The sequence below is a fragment of the Triticum urartu genome, chromosome 1A (assembly GCF_056163025.1).
Source record: "Triticum urartu cultivar PI428250 chromosome 1A, HENAU_Tu73, whole genome shotgun sequence".
Lineage (NCBI taxonomy): Eukaryota > Viridiplantae > Streptophyta > Magnoliopsida > Poales > Poaceae > Triticum > Triticum urartu.
This window is the reverse complement of record NC_141873.1, coordinates 110,757,053-110,781,333: the sequence shown is the minus strand read 5'-3', so window position 1 is coordinate 110,781,333 and position 24,281 is coordinate 110,757,053. Positions and strand designations below refer to the sequence as shown.

Below are 24,281 nucleotides of genomic sequence, written 5' to 3'. Positions count from 1 at the left end.
ATTTCCTTGGCCAAATATCCGGCCTCCCGAAGTTGGACGATGTCCTTCTCCTTGACGGTGGAGGCCATCCACTTGCCCTGCGCTCTGGACATTGTTGGAGTGCTTTCTTGAGGCAGAAAGGATGAGAACTTGGGCGATGGAGCTCGAAAGTGGGTAGGTGGGGAGAGAGAAGGCATGGGTGAAAGATGTAAATCCTTATCTCCTTATAAAGGCAGTGAATATCAAGCGCCTCCCCACTCGCCATAAAACTCGCCTATTCCCCAGGGGCCGTGCAGGTGGCACGGCTGGATTACCCATACCCGTATTGATGAGAATCCCATAATAGGGGGACATGATCTCTACTTTGACAAGACGTGCCAATAAAGCCACATCTCGAAATATGGAGCGGCAGGCCAAAAAACGATTCGAAATAATAACCAGACAAGGACGTGATGTCACGATACAAAAAGTTGTCAGCAGATTGGACTCGTGAAATATTATACTCTCTATGGTGGTGTGTGGTACTTTTCTTGTAGATCCGGACACGTTCGTTTTGTTCAAAGAATGTGTTGGAGTATTCGGAAGAGGAACCCTCCTTGCAATGCCAAAGACAATCTGCGCACCGGACACCTCGTCATTAAACCTTGGTTCAGGGGCTACTGAGGGAGTCCTGGACTAAGGGGTCCTCGGGCGTCCGACCTGTTGGACATGGGCTGGACTGATGGGCTATGAAGATACAAGACCGAAGACTCTCACTCGTGTCCGGATAGGACTCTCCTTGGTGTGGATGGCAAGCTTGGCGTTCGGATATGAAGATTCCTTTCTATGTAACCAACTTTGTACAACCCTAGTCCCCTCCGGTGTCTGTATAAACTGGAGGGTTTAGTCCGTAGGGACAATCATAATCACATAAGCGAGACTCCTAGGGTTTTAGCCATTGCGATCTTGTGGTAGATCAACTCTTGTAACCCCAATACTCATCAATATTAATCAAGCAGGACATAGGGTTTTACCTCCATCAAGAGGGCCCGAACCTGGGTAAACACCATGTCCCCTGTCTCCTGTTACCATCAACCTCAGACGCACAATTCGGGACCCCCTACCCGAGATCCGCCAGTTTTGACACCGGCAGGCGTGACTTGTTTTGTTTAAGTATTCCACCCTTGTGGATCAGGGTTGTAACTGATTATACAAAGCCGGATATAGTTCTTTTGTTCAGCTACTTTGGAGTATTCGGAGGAGGAACCCTACTTGCAATGCCGAAGACAATCTGCGCGCCGGACACATCGTCATTGAAGCCTGGTTCAGGGGCTACTGAGGGATTCCTGGATTAGGGGGTCCCCGGGCATCTGGGCTATGTGACATGGGCCGGACTAGTGGGCCGTGAAGATACAAGATAGAAGGCCTTCCCCCGTGTCCGGATGGGACTCTCCTTTGCGTGGATGGCAAGCTTGGCGTTCGGATATGAAGATTCCTTTCTCTGTAAACCGACTCTGTATGACCCTAGGCCCCTCCGGTGTCTATATAAACTGGATGGTTTAGTCCTTAGAGGCAATGATAATCATATAGGCTAGACATCTAGGGTTTAACCATTACGATCTCAAGGTAGATCAACTCTTGTAACCCCTATACTCATCAAAGTCAATCAAGCAGGAAGTAGGGTATTACCTCCATTAAGAGGGCCCGAACCTGGGTAAACATCGTGTCCCTCGTCTCCTGTTACCTTCGATCCTCAAATGCACTGTTCGGGACCCCTTGCCCGAGATCAGCCGGTTTTGACACCGACAATGGTGTCCTGGGATGATCTCCCAACCTCTTCTGAAGATGACTCGGTGACCAACAAGGTTAGTCATGTCCTCTTCTCCATGCAGCTAGGGTTAAACAGCTTCTAGGGTTATACTTAACAAATGTAATTTTTTTTTCTTTTTTTAGCCTCCTGCAACAATTTTCTACAAAGAATGGACTAGCCTGGACACAGATCTGACTACCTTTACATGTGAGCATGGATCTTTGTGTGAGAAGCATGTGGCTTTTCAATCAGTTGACAGTGGAAGAAGATTCCTGGCTTGTGCACACAAGGTTTGTTAAAATCCAGATAATAGTGCCATTTTATCATCATTTTACAGTGACAATGGCTTTTATCTGAAGATTTGCAGATAACTAAATAATGTCACTTAACTGAATGTTTGTTTGGATGATAGGAAGTACCTAATTGCACCTATGTGGAATGGATAGACCCTGAGTGGCTTGAAGCATTGAAGATGAGCCTAGCTACCATATGGAGCATGTATGAAGAGGAGACAAAACAAAGGCTAACAGAAAATGTGTTGAGTGCTGAACAGAACTTGAAGATCATGGAAGAGAAGACAAAAATGGAGAATGAGCTGAGACATTTCAAGCTTGATTTTGCCAAGATGGTGGCTGAAAAGGAGCATGCAATGAGCCAATTAGGCAACACACAAATTGCTCTAGCTGATCTGAAGGAAGATCTTGAGAAGAAGAAGAGCACTGACAAATCAGTAACAAACATTCATCAGGTATTCAGGGTTAAGGCAGAGAAAGAGAGGGACCAAGTCATGCAGGAGAGGGATCAATTGAAGCAAGAGAAGAGAAAGATTGAGTACATGATTGGTGACTTATTCAAACACAAAGAGGAGACCAAGGAGAAGATAAGGAAGCTTAAAGGGATGTTGAATGATTTTGACTTATCTTGTTCTTGTCCCTGTGTAAACTGAATTTGTCCAAGTATGTTGTGAAATGAATTTGGTTGTCAACTCAATTTATCTTGCCTATCAACTGAATTTTAAGTGCAATGGATTTGGTTTTCAACTATAATATGTTGCGAAATGATTAGAATTGAATTGACATGTTGTGTTGCTGTTTAAATAAAGAAGTAACATAACAACATTGGTACATATTCAACATTCCAAGATAACATAACAACATTGGTACATAACTCCGGCCTTCATATTACTTGAGTTATCCATTACAACCATCACAGCATGCAACCATTACAACCATCAAAGCATGCATCCAAACCAAAACACAAGTACTTAATCTACTTAGTTTGCTCACTGATTTCACTACATCTCACTTCTTCATAACTACTATGAAACACAACACACAAAGCACCATAACAGCAGCCATCACCAGCTTCAGCAGCACTAGAATTTCTCTACCTAATCCAAGCAGCATAGCAACTTGCTGCTTGGTAGCAAAGTTCTTCTCACTAGGGGTGCCAAATGACCCAAAATCAACTCTGCCAGCACCTCTCCCAGCCATGCCTCTTCCAGCTATGCTTCTTGTGTTCATTGGTTCAGTCCTCTTCCTCTCAAGCTCCTCCCTTTTATCCTCAGCTGCTCCTATTGCATCCACAGCAGCATCACCAACAAGAACCCTATGTTCAACAAGATGCTGCACATATTCAAGCTCCCAACGCCAGAAATCACAGGTATCCTATAAAACAGAGGAAACACAACATATTCAGTTAACTGAAAAAGTTCAGTTACCTATAAAGTTCAGTTAACTATTAGGCATATTCAGTTAACTATAAAACACAGTAAACACAACATATTCAGCAGCACCAACCAATTGCAGTACCCTAATCTTACCCAAAACCATAATGCAGTCTTATAGATCAATCCGATGCAGAACCAGGGGCAATATGGAGCATGTACAGATCACCCCTCATGCACCTGTAGAGGCAATCTGATGCAGAATCTGAGGTAGAGGAACTTGACCTGGTGTTTGGTGCACCTGTAGAAGACCCACCCCTCGTGCACGTCGGTGCCAGAGCGGTAGAACTTGACCTGCTCGCCACAATCTAGGCACGGGATCAATGGAACTACAACGGAGCGGCCACGTAGCCCAGATCAAACAGAGCTCGAAGATGACATGAGGAGAGAGGGCGACGGCAATGGCTACGGCGGCGTCGAGGCAGCGGAGGGCGGCGGCGGCGACGTGGCGGAGGGAGGCGACGACGATGGAGTCTGCAAGCTAGGGTTAGGAGAGGGCAGCGAGTGGGCTCGGTCGGAGTGGGTGTGGCTCGATCCGACCAGGTGTGCGACCAGGTGGGGGGTCTTTTAATAACTGGTAGTTTTGCACACAAAAAACCTGCGTGCATGGGTATTCGAGCGAGCTGGGCACATGTGGCAGTCAATGCATACTTGGCATCGGTTGACTAGCACCAGCTCAACACATATGTACACAAAACCGTATAATGGACCATAGATGACTCCCTAGAACAAGTTTAGTGACTGTATTTCGGGTATTTGTAACCACAGGGACTAAAGTTGGCGCCAACGCAAGTAATAGGCCCTGTAGTGAATTTTTCTCTTTATAGTAAACCGAGCTTCTTTTGTGGCCCAACTGGGGCAGTTACGAGAACAACTAGCTTATCGTACGTACATAGGGAGGGGGTTCACTCGGGGGCTCTTTCCAGCGAACAGAATCGTTGACTAGATCGAACCCTCTAGGGAAAATGCATCGTTCGCTTGAATCCCGCTAGAGCTGACCTACACCAGTTATTGGCGTCCATTGCAAAATAGCAGAACAACAATTTCCCATTCTGTCATAGTTTCAGATTTCTAATATATAATATATATCTATATCTATATCTATATCTATATCTACTATTAAAGAAAATAGGTATTTTTGGTTTGGCTCTGCTTTGTTTCGTCCCGTCTTGAACACACAACCTACACGATGCGTTCTAAAGTGAAGTTATATTTTTTTTTTATAGATTTTGTTATCTGTGACGCTGGTTAAAGAACCCAGGCAAAGTCGAAGCCCACGCAAGATTGAGCTTCCACGTTGCTGGGTTGGGTCTTCGCCTGAAAACCGGGAGTCTGTTGAAGACTAAAAAATAATGGCCACAGCTAGGAGTTTAATACACGACCTACACGAGAGACAACCTAGGGGTTGCCACCCAACCAGACAATATGATGCGTTCTAAAGTGAAGTTATATTTTTTTTTTATAGATTATGTTATCTGTGACGCTGGTTAACGAGCCTAGGCAAAGTCAAAGCCCACGCAAGATTGAGCTTCCACGTTGCTGGGTTGGGCCTTCGCTTGACGGGTTCCTCCAGTTGTTTCGCGGGGCCTGTGTGTGGATTAAAATTCAAATTATACCAAGAAACTGATGCATGGATATTTCATGTTGTACGGGGCAAAAGACCGCCTTGCATCAAGCGAGGCATGGCTAGCCGGCGGTGTCCAAATGACTACCTGTGGTCTGGGCGTCTAATAGGCACCGATGACCTTCCATGTAACTCTCAACCACGCCCCAAAAAAGAGAACTCCCAACTATGTCGTAGTTTCTTTTGTGATTGTGCGGCTGTGATGTATTTTTTCTAGACCTCAACGTGTGCCTCCCTACTGTCGGTAGCACCGTTGGATGTTTAGGTGAATGGGACAATCAGTGTTTCTTTGAATATATAGGTGGGACAACTAGCGTTTCTTCATAGTGTATTCACTATGAACCATTGTGATTGTGCATAACCATAATTTTTTTTTCCTTGCAACGTACGGGCATATGTGCTAGTACTAGTATAAAATTACATATACATGACATCCATTTCCGGCAACATTTGTCGAATCTCTACAGCCTACTGGTCACTCTACATACAGTACGTCATTTTCCGGTCTGTGTCTAGACCTCGACCTGCTGCTGCAGCTGCAGGGTCTCGAGATGCATCTTCCTCCTCATGCTGGCGATGAACTCTTCGAATTTCTTGTTCATCTCGTCCACGTCGTCAACTATCTCAGGCTGTGCTTTCTGCCGGGTCGTGTGCTCCCCTCCTCTGCTTCCCTCGTCATGCAAACTAGAGATCCTATCCGCCACCACGGCAATCTCATAGCCAGCACCATGATGAAGGTGGTTGAAGCTGTAGTCCGATCTCTGTTTCTCCGCCGGATCGATCTCTTGGAGCGCGGCATATTCCCTCTGCGTCGCTCTCGTCAGCGGCTTCCCGCGCCGCACTCGCGCCGTGGCCGTCTCAGCGCCTCGATGTTCACGCTCGAGCCGACCTTCGTCGGCGCCGGTCGCGCCAGCCGCCGTACCGATCTGCCGACTCTTCGGCTGAGACCGTGCCTCGGAGCTGGAGCAAGCAGCTCCACCGGCCGTTACGGCCGCGGAGCTGCTTGGCCGAGCTGGAGCAGCCAGGAGCCCGGCGTCCTTGAGGATGACCAGGAGGATGGCGTTGCAGAGGAGGATCATGTTTCTCCTGTTGACGAGCTCGACGAGGCGGCGGCCGTCGAACCCGAAGGCGTCGACGGTGGAGAGGAGCCAGGCGGTGGCGCGCGGACGGTGGAGGAGGAGCGTGTGCGCGAGCAGGGTGAGTGCGACGAGTGAGAGCAGCGCGGGGGCCGCGAGCTTGGCCTCCATTTTCCCAGCCATGGACACGGTCGTGCTTGGGACGGTGTGGATCCACTGATCTCCACTCCACTTATAAATAGCATGCACGCCCGGACGGCTCGGGGAGGAAGACTGAACTTGCATGACCCGATCCCGGGTATTCCTGGCCCTTGGATTGCCCATCGAACCAAACTAATTCGTCAGGAAGACTCGGGAGTTGACGTTGTCCTCGTCTCGGTGGGGACCGGCGCGACTCCGAGTCGGTCTAATCTTCCGGTTGGGATGGGGCCAGCGGGAACTTTCAGACTTTCACACCTGACCTGACATGATGAGAGAGAGCGAAAGCGACGGAGACCGGATCAAGTCGACGGCTCGGCGCAGGGTTCACGCCATGGAGCGAGGGCAGGCGTCGACACGTAGATACCCGCGCGCGGTAGGGTGTATGGAAGACGCGGGGTCAATCAACGGCCACATGGGACTGATTTGGTGGTCTGATCATATGCTCACCAGTTACCACTGCGTGACAGCGGACAGTGTGTCGGTCTACTCCGTGTACTCCTCCGACCCCGTTTGTCGTCCACCCGGCTGCTGCCTCCATTGACCGGTAGCTCGGCAGAGACTGAACTGGCTTGGCTGAGCACGGTATGATGGACATTTGCGCCTTTTAACTCCCCATCATCGCAATCCGCAGGCTATCTTCGTGAATCATCGGAACTTTGCGTGACGGTCAGTGGACGCCGAGCATTCGGCATGCATGCGTTCTCGACCTGGGCTGGGCTCATCGTTGAGTCCCAGCTGCAAAAGATGCAACAGAGACAGAAGCAAGTGTGCTACGGGCTACGGCCAGTGTTAAGATCATAGTACTACTACTGACTCACTCAATTGATAACTAATTCACTGAGTATGGCTCGAATTACACAGGAACTTAGAGGAATGACTCATTTTTTTAGGGGTGAAAAAAACTTTTATTCATCATCAAATTCCACATGATGTGGGATACAACGAGGGTCATGAGGGGTGTCAAACCAGACGTGACGGTTCAAACCCTGAGAAAGAGAAAAACGAGCTAATCTATGTGCTTCATAATTAACAACACGTCCCTCAAAAATGAACATAGAATTAAATAAAGAAGCTTTTGCCCTGATCTCGGCAATGATTGCCCCATGAGCCCCTAGGGTTCTTTTAGAGATGTCGGACACCACTTTCTTACAGTCGCTGGAGATGACACAGTTCGTCAGGTTAAGATCCTCCACCAGGGCTAACGCCTCCCTGCATGCTACTGCCTTCAGCGTGGTTGGGTTACTCACGCCATAAACGACCAACACAGAGCTACCCAGATAATTTCCTCTGTCATCCCTGCAAACCACTGCTGCAGCACCACCTCGCTCATGCCTGACAGCAGCGTCCACATGGATCTTGGCATAAGGAAGAAGATGAGCAGTACAAGCCGAAGGGCCCTCCTATTCGCCGCAAAGCGAGATCCCTACTGGGCTGGCCCAGGAGCGCGGAACACCCACTGCCACGTTTTTTTCGTCTTTTTGTTTTTTACTTTTATTTATACTTCCAAATATTCTAAACACATATATTCCACAAATATAATTTCATGCACCTTCGAAAAATGTTAATTATGCACTTAAACAATATTAACTATGTATAAAAGCATGTTTGCAATATATAAAAACAATGTACAATGTGTAGAGAAAAAGTAGACATAGAAAAGATTTTTAAAAATGTTAATCATTAACTCAGAAAATAATAAACATGCATATATAACGGAAATCCAACTCGGTGCCCAGGCTCATCTGCTCCCTCTTAGAAAAACAATCAAAAAATTGCTAGAAAAATTCAAAAAACATCCAATTTCTTTTTGTTTGGTAGATAATTTGATGCGTGAGGTCTGCTCCAAATTTCAACTCATTTGGACATCTGAGCAGCTCTCGGCAAAAAAGAAAAAATTGGGGTACCGAGAGTTGCTCAAATGTCCAAATGAGTTGAAATTTGAAGCGGACCTCACGCATCAAATTATCTACGCACACGAATTTTTTTGGATTTTTTCTGATTTTTTCTAGTATTTATTTTGATTATTTTTTTCGGAGCGCGGGTGCAGTTGAGACTAGGAGCAGAAACTCCTCGTCCCATATATAAATGTTACTGATGTATAAAAATTATGTATAATGTGTATGGAAAAGGTAGACATCCAAAAATATGCATTTTCCAAAAATGTTAATCATCTATGTAAAATATGTTCCTTAAGTATACTAAATATGTAGAACGTGTATTAAAAAATAAACATAAAAATTTAGAAAATTCAAATGTTGTCCATGTATCAAAAATGTTAATTATATATTTCAGATGTATTAAATGTGTAAAAAAATATTTCCGTGTATATAAAAAGTGTACAACATGTATGAAAAAGGTGGTCATCAAAACTATTTGAATGAATGTTAATCATCTATATTAAAAAATTAAACATGTACAAAAAAATGTTACCAGTGTAGACAAAAAATATAGATTGTGTATTATTTTTTAATGTAAAAACATAAATTTTACAAAATGTTAATCCTATATTCTTAAAAAGACAATTTATGTATTTAAAATGTGCCAGACATATACCAAAGAATGTACAAAGTGTTCCGCTTGGAATAAGAGGGTATCTATTTTAAAAAAATCAACAACTAAAAGAATATACAATGTGTATGAAAAAACCTGTCATCATACATAATTAAAAAAAGATAATTATATTTTTGAGTGTTTTTATAAAAAAATGTTCCCTGATGTATGCGTAAAGTGTACAATGTGTATGAAAATGTTAACATGTGTTTAAAGAAGAAGAAAAATGAAGACAACAGTGAAAACCAAAGAAACGGAACAAAAGAACACCTCGAAAATGAAGAAAAACAAAAAAAACCAAATAAAACCATGAAATAAGCAAAGAAAACTAATAAAGAAACTCAAAAACCAAAAGGGAAACAAAATAAAGCTGAAGAAAAGTAATGAAAACTAACAAAGGAACAGAAGAAACTGAAGAAAATAAAGAAAATAGGTAATAAAAAATCGAATAAAATGGAGAAAGAAACAAAAGAAAACCGAATAAAAACATAGACAAAAGAAGAAAAAAGGGGGTAAAACCGGAGCAAAATGAAGAAAATGTTGGGGAACTCAGTAATTTCAAAAAAAATCAAACGCACACGCAAGATCCATCTAGGTGATGCATAGCAACGAGAGGGGAAGAGTGTTGTCCACGTACCCTCGTAGACCGTAAGAGGAAGCGTTATGACAACGCGGTTGATGTAGTCGTACGTCTTCACGATCCGACCGATCCTAGCACCGAAGGTACGGCACCTCCGCGATCTGCAAACATTCAGCTCGGTGACGTTTCGCGAACTCTAGATTCAGCTGAGTGTCGAGGGAGAGTTTCGTCAGCACGACGACGTGATGACGGTGATGATGAAGCTACCGGCGCAGGGCTTCGCCTAAGCACTGCAACGATATGACCGAGGAGGAAATATGTGGAGGAGGCACCGCACACGGCTATACAATCAACTTGTGTGTCTATGGGGTTCCCCCTCCCTCGTATATAAAGGAGTGGAGGAGGGGAGGCTCGGCCCCTCTACGGCGCGCCCAAGGGGAGAGTTGGATTAGGAGAGGAAGAAAGGGGGAGAGGGGGAAGGAAAGAGGGGGGCCGACCCCCACCCAATTCGGATTGGGCTTGGGGGCGCCCCCTCCTAGGCTCCCTTCTTCTCTCTCCCACTTTGGCCCAATAAGGCCCATATACTTCCCGGGGGGTTCCGGTAACCTCCCGGTACTCCGGTATATGCCCGAACTCACTCGGAACCATTCCGATGTCCAAACATAGGCTTCCAATATATCGATCTTTATGTCTCGGCCATTCCGAGACTCCTCGTCGTGTCCATGATCATATCTGGGACTCTGAACTACCTTCGGTACATCAAAACACATAAACTCATAATACCGATCGTCACTGAACGTTAAGCGTGCGGACCCTACGGGTTCGAGAACTATGTAGACATGACCGAGACTCATCTCCGGTCAATAACCAATAGTGGAATCTGGATGCTCATATTGGTTCCTACATACTCTACGAAGATCTTTATCGGTCAAACCGCATAACAACATACGTTGTTTCCTTTGTCATCGGTATGTTACTTGCCCGAGATTCGATCGTCGGTATCTCAATACCTAGTTCAATCTCGTTACTGGCAAGCCTCTTTACTCGTTTCGTAATGCTACATCCCGTAACTAACTCATTAGTTACATTGCTTGCAAGGCTTATAGTGATGTGCATTACCGAAAGGTGAAGGAAATATGCCCTAGAGGCAATAATAAAATTATTATTTATTTCCTTATATCATGATAATTGTTTATTATTCATGCTAGAATTGTATTAACCAGAAACATAATACATGTGTGAATACATAGACAAACAGAGTGTCACTAGTATGCCTCTACTTGACTAGCTCGTTGATCAAAGATGGTTATGTTTCCTAACCATAGACATGAGTTGTCATTTGATTAACGGGATCACATCATTAGGAGAATGATGTGATTGACTTGACCCATTCCATTAGCTTAGCACTTGATCGTTTAGTTTGTTGCTATTGCTTTCTTCATAACTTATACATGTTCCTATGACTATGAGATTATGCAACTCCCGTTTACCGGAGGAACACTTTATGTGCTACCAAACGTCACAACGTAACTGGGTGATTATAAAGGTGCTCTACAGGTCTCTCCGAAGGTACTTGTTGGGTTGGCGTATTTCGAGATTAGGATTTGTCACTCCGATTGTCGGAGAGGTATCTCTGGGCCCTCTCGGTAGTGCACATCACTTAAGCCTTGCAAGCATTACAACTAATAAGTTAGTTGCGGGATGATGTATTACGGAACGAGTAAAGAGACTTGCCGGTAACGAGATTGAACTAGGTATTGAGATACCGACGATCGAATCTCGGGCAAGTAACATACCGATGACAAAGGGAACAACGTATGTTGTTATGCGGTCTGACCGATAAAGATCTTCGTAGAATATGTGGGAGCCAATATGAGCATCCAGATTCCGCTATTGTTTATTGACCGGAGACATGTCTCGGTCATGTCTACATAGTTCTCGAACCCGTAGGGTCCGCACGCTTAAAGTTTCGGTGACGATTGTATTATGAGTTTATGTGATTTGATGTACCGAAGGTAGTTCGGAGTCCCGGATGAGATCGGGGACATGACGAGGAGTCTTGAAATGGTCGATATGTAAAGATCGATATATTGGACGACTATATTCGGACATCGGAAAGGTTCTGAGTGATTCGGGTATTTTCGGGGGTACCGGGGAGTTACGGGAATACGAGGGAAGTAATGGGCCTCATGGGCCAAGTGGTGGAAGAGAGGAGGCAGGGTGCGCGGCCCCCCTAGCCCAAACCAAATTGGACTAGGGGGCCGGCCCCCCTTTCCGCCTTTTCCTCCTTCTCCTTCCTTATCCTTCTCCTCCTTCCTTTCCTCCTCCTAGTAGGAGTAGGAAAGGGCAGTCCTACTCCTACTAGGAGGAGGACTCCTCCTCCTGGCGCGCCCATAGAGGGTCGGCCGGCCTCCCCCTTGCTCATTTATATATAGGGGCAGGGGGCACCTCTAGACACACAAGTTGATCAGTTGATCTCTCCCAGCCGTGTGCGGTGCCCCCTCCACCATATTCCACCTCGGTCATATCGTAGCGGTGCTTAGGCGAAGCCCTGCGTCGGTAGCAACATCATCACCGTCACCACGCCGTCGTGCTAACGGAACTCTCTCGTGAAGCTGTAGGATCGAAAGTATGTCTAGAGGGGGGGTGATTAGACTACTTGATCAAATAAAAATCTAGCCTTTTCCCAATTTTAGTTCTTGGCAGATTTTAGCTATCTTAACACAAGTCAAGCAATCTCCACACAATTCAAGCAAGCATGCAAAAGAGTATATGAGCAGCGGAAAGTAAAGCATGCAACTTGCAAGAATGTAAAGGGAAGGGTTTGGAGGATTCAAACGCAATTGGAGACACATATGTTTTTGTCGTGGTTCCGATAGGTGGTGCTACCGTACATCCACGTTGATGGAGACTTCAACCCACGGAGGGTAACGGTTGCGCGAGTCCACGGAGGGCTCCACCCACGAAGGGTCCACCAAGAAGCAACCTTGTCTATTCCATCACGGCCGTCGCCCACGAAGGACTTGCCTCACTAGCGGTAGATCTTCACGAACTAGGCCATCTCCTTGCCCTTACAAACTCCTTGGTTCAACTCCACAATCTTGTCGGAGTCTCCCAAGTGACACCTAGCCAATCTAGGAGACACCTGTAACACCCTCGATGCGACTATGTCTCCCACGTGTCGAGGCACGACTTAGAGGCATAATCGCATTGAAGGCATATGTCGCAAGTGAGGTAATCTTCACACAACCCATGTAACACATAAGGGAAAGAGATACATAGTTGGCTTACAATCGCCACTTCACACAATTACATGAATAAACATTACATCAATCAAATACACTCATGGTCTGACTACGGAACCAAATAAAAGAAGAACCCCAAATGCGACAAAGGTCCGCGATCGACCCCAACTGGGCTCCACTACTGATCAACTAGAACGAAACACCACAAAGGACAAGATCTGCATCGAGCTCCTCCTGAGCTTGGTTGCGACATCTGCACGGACTCATTGGCACCTGCAAGCTGGTTTTGGAAGTATCTGTGAGCCACAGGGACTCAGCAATCTCGCACCCTCGCGATCAAGACTATTTAAGCTTATGGGTAAGGTAAAGGTATGAGGTGGAGCTGCAGCAAGCGACTAGCACATATGGTGGCTAACATACGCAAATGAGAGCGAGAAGAGAAGGCAAAGCACGGTCGATAAAAGTATGATCAAGAAGTGATCCTAGACTACCTACGTCAAGCATAACTCCAACAACCGTGTTCACTTCCCGGACACCGCCGGAAAGAGACCATCACGGTTACACACGCTGTTGATTCATTTTAATTAAGGTCAAGTTTAGGTTTTCTACAACCGGACGTTAACAAATTCCCATCTGCCCATAACCGCGGGCACGGCTTTCGAAAGTTCAAATCCCTGCAGGGTGTCCCAACTTAGCCCATCACAAGCTCTCACGGTCAACGAAGGAATAGACCTCCACCCGAGACGTTTCGATCAGACTCGGTATCTCGGTACAACAAGACATTTCGACAGGGTAAAACTAAACCAGCAACACCGCCCGATGTGCCGACATCCTGACGCAAAATCCGGGAACATAACACCGATATGACGGAAACTAGGGCGGCAAGAGTGGAACAAAACACCAGGCATAAGGCCGAGCCTTCCACCCTTTACCAAGTATATAGATGCATTAATTAAATAAGATATATAGTGATATCCCAACAAGTAAACAATATTCCAACAAGGAACAACATCTCCATGTTCCAACAAGGAACAAACTTCAATCTTCACCTGCAACTAACAACGCTATAAGAGGGGCTGAGCAAAGCGGTAACATAGCCAATCAACGGTTTGCTAGGACATGGTGGGTTAGAGGTTTGACATGGCAACTTGGGAGGCTGACAAGCAAATGGTAGGCATCGTAGCATTGGCATAGCAAGAGCGAGCAAACTAGCATAGCAAAGATAGTAGTGATTTCGAGGGTATGATCATCTTGCCTGAAATCCTGCAAGGAAGAAGAATGAGTCCATGAAGAAGACAAACGGACGTAGTCGAACGGTTCCTCACAACACGACATTATCGGAACCAACCCGAAGAAGCACACCGGAAAGAAGCAAACAATCATGGTAAACAACCTTCACATAATCATGGCATGATGCACAAACAAGTATGATGCATGTCCGGTTTAATGATACATGTCATGGCAAAGTGCACAAGCAATCCTACAAATTAAGTGGAGCTCAATATGCATCGGGATGCATATTGACAAAACACCACATCAATTATTTAGTTCTCTCTTGTTTATGTACCCAACAATATTAAATGTTGGTTAACATGGCAAGAGGGTGAAGCAAAGTAAAACTACCTATCTAGTCAAGTTTAAATGAGGCCGGAAGCAACGAACAACAATTCCGGAAACTCCTCATGAGCATAAATTAGGCTTGGCACTGTTCTGCCCTAAACAATATTTTAGAGTTGTTAAACATGCAAAATAAGGCCAACATGTTAAACTAGGCAAAATTCTACCCCATTTACATATAAAGTTTATTAAAATCGGAGTTACGGTTAATTAGTTATGAATTAAATCATTTTAACATGGCATAGGAGTAAATTAATGCAAACAACATTTTAACATTTTAAACATGGATGAAAGTTTGATATTATTAGTCTACACAAAATTCTGAGCAAGTTCCATATATAAAACATTTTAATCCGATGCACGGTTCATGAGTTATTAAATGCATGAACATGAGGGTCTAATCTGTAAAACTGGCAATCTCTGGATAATTACTAAATTCGCAACAGAGGAAAAAAACATGCATCGGGCCGAATCTGAGGTAAGCCCAACAGCGAGGAAGAAAATAGAGGAGGGGGCGCTGGGGTCGGCTCACCCTTGGGCCTGGCCCAGCAGAGGAGGAAGGAGGCCGAGGCGAGGCCGGCTGGGCTGGCGCGGTGCGGATCTGGACCGAAGGCGGGGACGGCACGCTGGGCCTGGGAGGCCACGGCGGGGAGGAGGCTGGCTGGGCCTCGCATCTGGGCCGGTGCGAACGAGGTGGACTGGAGCCTCACGACGAGAAGTCAACGGGGGCGCGGTTGTTTGGCCTCGCTCGATGCAGAGGAAGCAGACAGAGGAGGCGAGGCGCGGGGCAGCTTCAGCCGATGCAGGGCGCGGCGGCGGATGGAGCTCCTGCTCCGGCGACGCGGCGGTGCAGGGAACGAAGGAAGGTGCGGATCCGGGAGCGGCGGGACGGCGGCGAGGGCGGAGCAAGGCGACTGCAAGAGAACTCCTGGGCTGTCCATGGTGGCCTGTGAGACTGGTTCAGAGAGAGAGAGATGTGAGAGGAGGGAGCCGCAGGGAGAGATGGAGGGAAGGAGAGCAGCGGCAGGGCTCATCTGCTGAGTGTGACAGCGATGAGGATGGCCGGACGGAGGCGTGGACGCGGGGCTCCGGGCAGGCGAAGCCCTCCCGCTCGAGGGACTATGGTGGCTGCCGCAGGTCGAGGAGGGCCAAGGGGAGCTCCTCGCTCGGGCGTCGGGTGAGCACGGGGATGGAGGTGAGGGGGCCGTGCTCCTGCCGGGCTCCGGCGAGGCTGGCTCGTGGTCGCTGCGGGACAGCTGGATCCAGGGCCTCGGTGGGATTGGTGCGGGGGGGAATGAGAGGATCCCGAGGTGGAAATGAGTGTGGCGGCGGCGGCTGGGGGGATCCCTAAAAATTAGGGATTTGTCCAAAATAGTCTATGAGTGGACTATATATATGGCAAAGAGGGAAGTTTAGGGGCTAATCCGTCCCTCCAATTAAAATCGAGCGGTCGAGAATAAAACACTAGGAAGTCCAAATAGGAAAACGATGACGTTTTGTAGACGTTTGGGGATGATCCGGACACAGCGGTGGCGACAGTCCGGGTCGGGTCCGGGACAGATTTCGGACGCGCGCGGGAGGAGGTCCGCAGGCAGACGAGAGAGGTTAGGTAGGGCCTGGTGGTGAGAGGTAGTGCAGAAGGCAGAGGGCTGCGAAGAGAGAAGAGGAGAGGCCCGGCGGCTGTTTCCGGAGACCGAAAACGTCCGACGTTTTGACCGGCTACTATTGCCGCTATATTTATCCGTTGGGGCGTCAAACGAACTCCGATTGCGATGAAACTTGACAGGCGGTCTGTCTACACTATAATAAGACCACACGTAAAATCTCATCCCATTCCGAGAACATTTTCTGGCCACTTATAAAATAATATTTCGGACATGCTGCGGGCGCGTGCAAGTGTGTCTGGGCTCAGAACAGACAACGGAGAGAATGAGGAGGCCGGGACGGATGCAAGTTTTAAAAACATGATGATGCAATGCACATGATGACATGATAAGATGCAACACGCAAGCAAATGACACGGCAACGACAACGAATAACTGAACGACACCTGGCACATCGGTCTCGGGGCGTTACAACACTCCACCACTACGAGAGGATCTCGTCCCGAGATCTAGAATGGCACCGGAGGGAAAACGGAGGAGAAAGAGAATAGGTAAAACTAAGTTGCTTCTTTGACAAACGAGTGAAACCACGAACCTTGAAAAAGGTTAAGCCATTTTGAGAAAAGAATACAACTGAGATGAACGAAGTTGAAAACACTCCGTTAGAAGAGAGGAAAAAAAGAACATTGCGAAAAAAAAACTTGAGGCTGAAGGGCAAGATATATATTGAAAACACTCCGGTTAAAGAAGGGGATCAAGGAAGACCAAATTCAGGCAGCACTCCGGTTGAAAAGAAAAGGAATTGAATAATAACTCGAAAAGATGAGAAGATACTTGATGAAATCACAATACACTGCCTCCGTAACTATTGAATGAATTGAAACTAGGGGTAAGAAAGATCTCGGACAGCACTCCAGTTTAAAAGAGATGAAAAACTTGGTAAAATGAAAGAGCTTGAGCAAAAGGGGACACAACACTCTGGTTAAAAGGATAAGCACGATCAAAACATGGTCCTGACAATCCGAGAAGATGGGTTGAGGAGAGCAACATCACAATGCCTCCGGAACGAAGGGAAACAAGATCTTGAGAGAGCACGGTTACAACAAATGTTAGAACGGATTTGTTGGATTAACAACAAGAAAAGAACAAGGTTGTAGTGGGCTTATGGAGACCATCTCAAACTTTATGAGGTGAAAATTCTGCCACTAACGAAAACAAAAGATTGGATTGATATGAACTAGGAGGCAAGAAACTTATTTCACCGGGAGGATAAATGAAAACTTGGATCATTTATAAGCACCATAATAACAACCATCCTTAGGGAAGGCTTAAGGTGAAATATAACCCAAGATAACTCCAATGACGAGATTAATGGATTTAAACTACCTCAATCTTGACAATATGTGAATCATGAAAACATGAAGTCAAATTATCAAGAATGACATAATACCACCTCCAATGATACGTTAGAAAGAAATGCACTCCGGATAGGAAGATGATGAAAGCTTGAGTTTCTTAGAAAAGAATCTCGATGACAAAGTTGGAGAAGGAGTTATATCCTTGATGCACCATCATGTAGAGCCTCCATGAAGAACTCCGGTAACAAAAGGATGATCAAACGAAAAGAAAGAGAAGTTGAAAATGCAAGGTGAATCCTTGCAATGATTTAGATGGATCTTCGTGATGAAATAAATTGAGAGCGCTTGGAACTCCGGAAAAGAAAAGATGAAACAATTGAAACCAAGAATTTTGATGAACCTCCGGAATAAGGAATTAATCATTTGGATGGAACAAGAATAAGAATTATGTTATGCGTATCCTTCAACAATTTAATTGCTGACAAGCAACGGATTTGGCATACTACTTATCCTCGTAGAAAGATTAAGATAGCTATAGCGCAAATTTAAGAAGGTTTTCAACGAACCACCGGTAGGATTGGAACAACAAATGAATTGATATGATGAACAAGGAAGAGAGATCTTGAAAGAACCACCATAAGAATTAAGATGAACGAAGAAAAGATAAAGGAACAACGGGAAGAATAAGAAAATGAATGAAGAAGCTTGAGAGAAATTTAGATACATGAGAACGAAGAGATCACGAGCCGATTAAAGATCACTTGAACGAAGCACCGGTAAGATCGGAGAATGAAAACTGCAAACTGAGAATGAATAAACCTGACTTAATGGACTCCGGATAACAAACTGAGAAGACTCTTAAATTGCTCCGGAAGGGTGAAAAGAATTTTCACGAACGAAACAATTATGAGAGGATGGCAACGAGCTAGAATCACGAATCTTGAAGAGAATGAAGCAAGATTAAGGAGAAACTCTTCTTCGGTCTTCAAAATAGGAGAATGACGACGAGAACACCACCATGAATTATTTAGACGCTCCGGAAGAATCAAAAGTGAAGCGATTTAGCCAACGATGAAAAGAATTTGAAAGATCTTGGAGAAAACATAAGACCGATGATGAATCATTCTTACGTGAAATTTGAAATGAATTTATGATAGCTCCGGGAAAATAAGAAGAGTCAGGTAAGACCCTGGGAAAAGACCTGTGGGTTAGGGCCCACTCAAAAGAAAACATTGTTGAATGATTTAAAAGAGAGATTCCACCAGTTGAATTAAATAGCTTGAATGAGATAGACATCCTCAAAATAGGATTAACGGATCTTGAATGACAAGACGATCCTTTTGAGATATCTTGAGCACTCCGGAACAAATGAATAACGAGAAATGAATGGTTATGAGGTGCACCGGTATGATAAGATATTTGAAACAAGGAAAAAGATATGACCAACACCAAAAGCTTGAATTGAATCCACCGGAGAAGAAAAGAATTAAGGGTGACGAACTTGAAGCTCCGTTAGAATGTTCCTGATAATCACCGGATAAGAATATTGATAGAAAAGAATGGAGAGACTTCACATCAATAATATGGATACTCGATTAAGAGATCTGAATCCTTGGAGAAAAAACAAAGGGAGGGAGGGTGGGAAAAAACAAAGGCAACTTGGAGACGGAAGAAATGAACACCGTTGAGAAAACTGAGATTGAATCTTGCGGATGTTGAAAAATAAACGGATCCACTTGAAGAGAAGCACACCGGTTAAAAAGGATTGACAAAAACAATCTTGATGATCAAGAAGGATTGGTATTCACATAGAAATATGAGAACAACATTTAGGAAAAGGTATGGAATCAACATTTGACTTCGAAGCAACTCGAATACCACAACTCAAAACAAAACAAAGAATTGGCTTGCGGAATAAGCCGGAACAAACATATGATAGAGATTTCGTCCGAAGTTTTCGTGGTGGGGCCTACACGGGCTCGATCGTACAACACCATCATGTACAAGGCAGTGCACATGACATACGAAGCGTCCCCGAGTCGGCATAGCCAAGGACTCTTTAAGACACAACGAGACCACTGTAAAACCGACCGTGAATAGGCGGACCACTAGACGTCGAACCCCAATTTCATATCATACATCTGTTGGAAAAATATCCTAAGAGCTACTTGAATTCCCACCTATGAAACTTCCGAAATTTTCCGGTTATGCAATCAGGTGTTGGGGATACAGGGGAAGCATAATATCTCACCCAAATCTAGCAAATCCTACATCCAGCTGTATCCATCCTTCAACACATAACCAAGAAACCTTCGGAAATCATCTACCTCAACCTTCGAAAAGCATCTGTTATACAAGTTATGGCGATACTCCCAAACTCCCGCCCCAGTACTGGGTGGCGTCGAGGTTATCTCACCAACGAACTGCATAAAAGAGATTTTCGATGTCGGCGTACTAAACTCAGGTATTCCAGAACTGCAACGATAAAATTATGACGACAACACCTCAGAGCTCAACTCCCCGGGACACTTCCACAAAACCCCTGACAGGAGGCACCAAGACAATGTTCTCATCATAAAACCATCGGAACGATTCCAAGATACCCGCGTGATCCTAAAAAAAATTTAGTGAAATTTGAGAAGAGAAGAGACAAAACTCTACGTCAGGATGCCTTACCAGAGCGATGAGGAGACTGGGAAGTAAAAAGAATTCCTAAACTCTCCGATATATAATTCCTAATTGACTCAAAACATTTTTCTAGACACAACTCGGCCACTAATAACGATCAAGCAATGGGACTCCTAAGGTCGGGGAAGGCTCTGATACCAACTTGTAACACCCTCGATGCGACTATGTCTCCCACGTGTCGAGGCACGACTCAGAGGCATAATCGCATTGAAGGCATATGTCGCAAGTGAGGTAATCTTCACACAACCCATGTAACACATAAGGGAAAGAGATACATAGTTGGCTTACAATCGCCACTTCACACAATTACATGAATAAACATTACATCAATCAAATACACTCATGGTCCGACTACGGAACCAAATAAAAGAAGAACCCCAAATGCGACAAAGGTCCGCGATCGACCCCAACTGGGCTCCACTACTGATCAACTAGAACGAAACACCACAAAGGACAAGATCTGCATCGAGCTCCTCCTGAGCTTGGTTGCGACATCTGCACGGACTCATTGGCACCTGCAAGCTGGTTTTGGAAGTATCTGTGAGCCACAGGGACTCAGCAATCTCGCACCCTCGCGATCAAGACTATTTAAGCTTATGGGTAAGGTAAAGGTATGAGGTGGAGCTGCAGCAAGCGACTAGCACATATGGTGGCTAACACACGCAAATGAGAGCGAGAAGAGAAGGCAAAGCACGGTCGATAAAAGTATGATCAAGAAGTGATCCTAGACTACCTACGTCAAGCATAACTCCAACAACCGTGTTCACTTCCCGGACACCGCCGGAAAGAGACCATCACGGTTACACACGCTGTTGATTCATTTTAATTAAGGTCAAGTTTAGGTTTTCTACAACCGGACGTTAACAAATTCCCATCTGCCCATAATCGCGGGCACGGCTTTCGAAAGTTCAAATCCCTGCAGGGTGTCCCAACTTAGCCCATCACAAGCTCTCACGGTCAACGAAGGAATAGACCTCCACCCGAGACGTTCCGATCAGACTCGGTATCCCGGTACAACAAGACATTTCGACAGGGTAAAACTAAACCAGCAACACCGCCCGATGTGCCGACATCCTGATGGGAGCTGCACATATCTCGTTCTCAGGGTAACACCGGATGAGACATCCTACGAGTAAAACCAGCCCTCAAGTTTCCCCGAGGTGGCCCCGCAGTCTACTTAGTTCAGACCAACACTTAGACAAGCACTGGCCCGGGGGGGTTAAAATAAGATGACCCTCGGGATGCGCGACTCCCAAGGAAAAAAAGGCTGGGTGGCAAATGGTAAAACCAATGTTGGGCATTGCTGGAAAAGCTTTACTTAAGGCGAACTGTCAAGGGGTTCCCATTATAGCCCAACCGCGTAAGGGACGCAAAATCCGGGAACATAACACCGATATGACGGAAACTAGGGCGGCAAGAGTGGAACAAAACACCAGGCATAAGGCCGAGCCTTCCACCCTTTACCAAGTATATAGATGCATTAATTAAATAAGATATATAGTGATATCCCAACAAGTAAACAATATTCCAACAAGGAACAACATCTCCATGTTCCAACAAGGAACATACTTCAATCTTCACCTGCAACTAACAACGCTATAAGAGGGGCTGAGCAAAGCGGTAACATAGCCAATCAACGGTTTGCTAGGACATGGTGGGTTAGAGGTTTGACATGGCAACTTGGGAGGCTGACAAGCAAATGGTAGGCATCGTAGCATTGGCATAGCAAGAGCGAGCAAACTAGCATAGCAAAGATAGTAGTGATTTCGAGGGTATGATCATCTTGCCTGAAATCCTGCAAGGAAGAAGAATGAGTCCATGAAGAAGACAAACGGATGTAGTCGAACGGTTCCTCACAACACGACGTTATCGGAACCAACCGGAAGAAGCACACCGGAAAGAAGCAAACAATCATGGTAAACAACCTTCACATAATCATGGCATGATGCACAAACAAGTATGATGCATGTCCGGTTTAATGATACATGTCATGGCAAAGTGCACAAGCAATCCTACAAATTAAGTGGAGCTCAATATGCATCGGGATGCATATTGACAAAACACCACATCAATTATTTAGTTCTCTCTTGTTTATGTACCCAACAATATTAAATGTTGGTTAACATGGCAAGAGGGTGAAGCAAAGTAAAACTACCTATCTAGTCAAGTTTAAATGAGGCCGGAAGCAACGAACAACAATTCCGGAAACTCCTCATGAGCATAAATTAGGCTTGGCACTGTTCTGCCCTAAACAATATTTTAGAGTTGTTAAACATGCAAAATAAGGCCAACATGTTAAACTAGGCAAAATTCTACCCCATTTACATATAAAGTTTATTAAAATCGGAGTTACGGTTAATTAGTTATGAATTAAATCATTTTAACATGGCATAGGAGTAAATTAATGCAAACAACATTTTAAACATTTTAAACATGGATGAAAGTTTGATATTATTAGTCTACACAAAATTCTGAGCAAGTTCCATATATAAAACATTTTAATCCGATGCACGGTTCATGAGTTATTAAATGCATGAACATGAGGGTCTAATCTGTAAAACTGGCAATCTCTGGATAATTACTAAATTCGCAACAGAGGAAAAAAACATGCATCGGGCCGAATCTGAGGTAAGCCCAACAGCGAGGAAGAAAATAGAGGAGGGGGCGCTGGGGTCGGCTCACCCTTGGGCCTGGCCCAGCAGAGGAGGAAGGAGGCCGAGGCGAGGCCGGCTGGGCTGGCGCGGTGCGGATCTGGACCGAAGGCGGGGACGGCACGCTGGGCCTGGGAGGCCACGGCGGGGAGGAGGCCGGCTGGGCCTCGCATCTGGGCCGGTGCGGACGAGGTGGACTGGAGCCTCACGACGAGAAGTCAACGGGGGCGCGGTTGTTTGGCCTCGCTCGATGCAGAGGAAGCAGACAGAGGAGGCGAGGCGCGGGGCAGCTTCAGCCGATGCAGGGCGCGGCGGCGGATGGAGCTCCTGCTCCGGCGACGCGGCGGTGCAGGGAACGAAGGAAGGTGCGGATCCGGGAGCGGCGGGACGGCGGCGAGGGCAGAGCAAGGCGACTGCGAGAGAGCTCCTGGGCTGTCCATGGTGGCCTGCGAGACTGGTTCAGAGAGAGAGATGTGAGAGGAGGGAGCCGCAGGGAGAAATGGAGGGAAGGAGAGCAGCGGCAGGGCTCATCTGCTGAGTGCGACAGCGATGAGGATGGCCGGACGGAGGCGTGGACGCGGGGCTCCGGGTAGGCGAAGCCCTCCTGCTCGAGGGACTATGGTGGCTGTCGCAGGTCGAGGAGGGCCAAGGGGAGCTCCTCGCTCGGGCGTCGGGTGAGCACGGGGATGGAGGTGAGGGGGCCATGCTCCTGCCGGGCTCCGGCGAGGCTGGCTCGTGGTCGCTGCGGGACAGCTGGATCCAGGGCCTCGGTGGGATTGGTGCGGGGGGGGGGGGGGATGAGAGGATCCCGAGGTGGAAATGAGTGTGGCGGCGGCGGCTGGGGGGATCCCTAAAAATTAGGGATTTGTCCAAAATAGTCTATGAGTGGACTATATATATGGCAAAGAGGGAAGTTTAGGGGCTAATCCGTCCCTCCAATTAAAATCGAGCGGTCGAGAATAAAACACTAGGAAGTCCAAATAGGAAAACGATGACGTTTTGTAGACGTTTGGGGATGATCCGGACACAGCGGTGGCGACAGTCCGGGTCGGGTCCGGGACAGATTTCGGACGCGCGCGGGAGGAGGTCCGCGGGCAGACGAGAGAGGTTAGGTAGGGCCTGGTGGTGAGAGGTAGTGCAGAAGGCAGAGGGCTGCGAAGAGAGAAGAGGAGAGGCCCGGCGGCTGTTTCCGGAGACCGAAAACGTCCGACGTTTTGACCGGCTACTATTGCCGCTATATTTATCCGTTGGGGCGTCAAACGAACTCCGATTGCGATGAAACTTGACAGGCGGTCTGTCTACACTATAATAAGACCACACGTCAAATCTCATCCCATTCCGAGAACATTTTCCGGCCACTTATAAAATAATATTTCGGACATGCCGCGGGCGCGTGCAAGTGTGTCTGGGCTCAGAACGGACAACGGAGAGAACGAGGAGGCCGAGACGGATGCAAGTTTTAAAAACATGATGATGCAATGCACATGATGACATGATAAGATGCAACACGCAAGCAAATGACACGGCAACGACAACGAATAACTGAACGACACCTGGCACATCGGTCTCGGGGCGTTACAACACCACTCTCCA

The 24,281-nt window shown here is 46.3% G+C and overlaps 2 protein-coding genes across 2 annotated transcripts; one reads left to right on the top strand and one right to left on the bottom strand.

Annotated features, from left to right (window-relative positions):
- Positions 1-1,766: 1,766 nt before the first annotated feature.
- LOC147990283 (uncharacterized) lies at positions 1,767-2,714 on the top strand. The gene is made up of 3 exons (XM_087537841.1): positions 1,767-1,823; positions 1,912-2,058; positions 2,181-2,714. The coding sequence occupies exons 1-3, from the start codon at positions 1,767-1,769 to the stop codon at positions 2,712-2,714; spliced, it is 738 nt and encodes a 245-aa protein (XP_087393967.1).
- A 2,664-nt stretch (positions 2,715-5,378) lies between these two features.
- LOC147990282 (uncharacterized) lies at positions 5,379-6,454 on the bottom strand. Its single transcript, XM_087526199.1, has one exon. It carries the CDS (start codon positions 6,375-6,377, stop codon positions 5,631-5,633), a length of 747 nt encoding a protein of 248 aa, XP_087382325.1. The 5' UTR covers positions 6,378-6,454; the 3' UTR covers positions 5,379-5,630.
- Positions 6,455-24,281: the final 17,827 nt, after the last annotated feature.

Excerpts from the sequence above, each read along its gene's own strand:
- LOC147990283 (XM_087537841.1), top strand. The coding sequence starts at position 1,767 with ATGGTGTCCTGGGATGATCTCCCAACCTCTTCTGAAGATGACTCGGTG. Across the intron at positions 1,824-1,911 it reads ATGACTCGGTGACCAACAAG|CCTCCTGCAACAATTTTCTA; the intron begins GTTAGTCATGTC and ends TTCTTTTTTTAG. Across the intron at positions 2,059-2,180 it reads TCCTGGCTTGTGCACACAAG|GAAGTACCTAATTGCACCTA; the intron begins GTTTGTTAAAAT and ends TTTGGATGATAG.
- LOC147990282 (XM_087526199.1), bottom strand. The coding sequence starts at position 6,377 with ATGGCTGGGAAAATGGAGGCCAAGCTCGCGGCCCCCGCGCTGCTCTCA.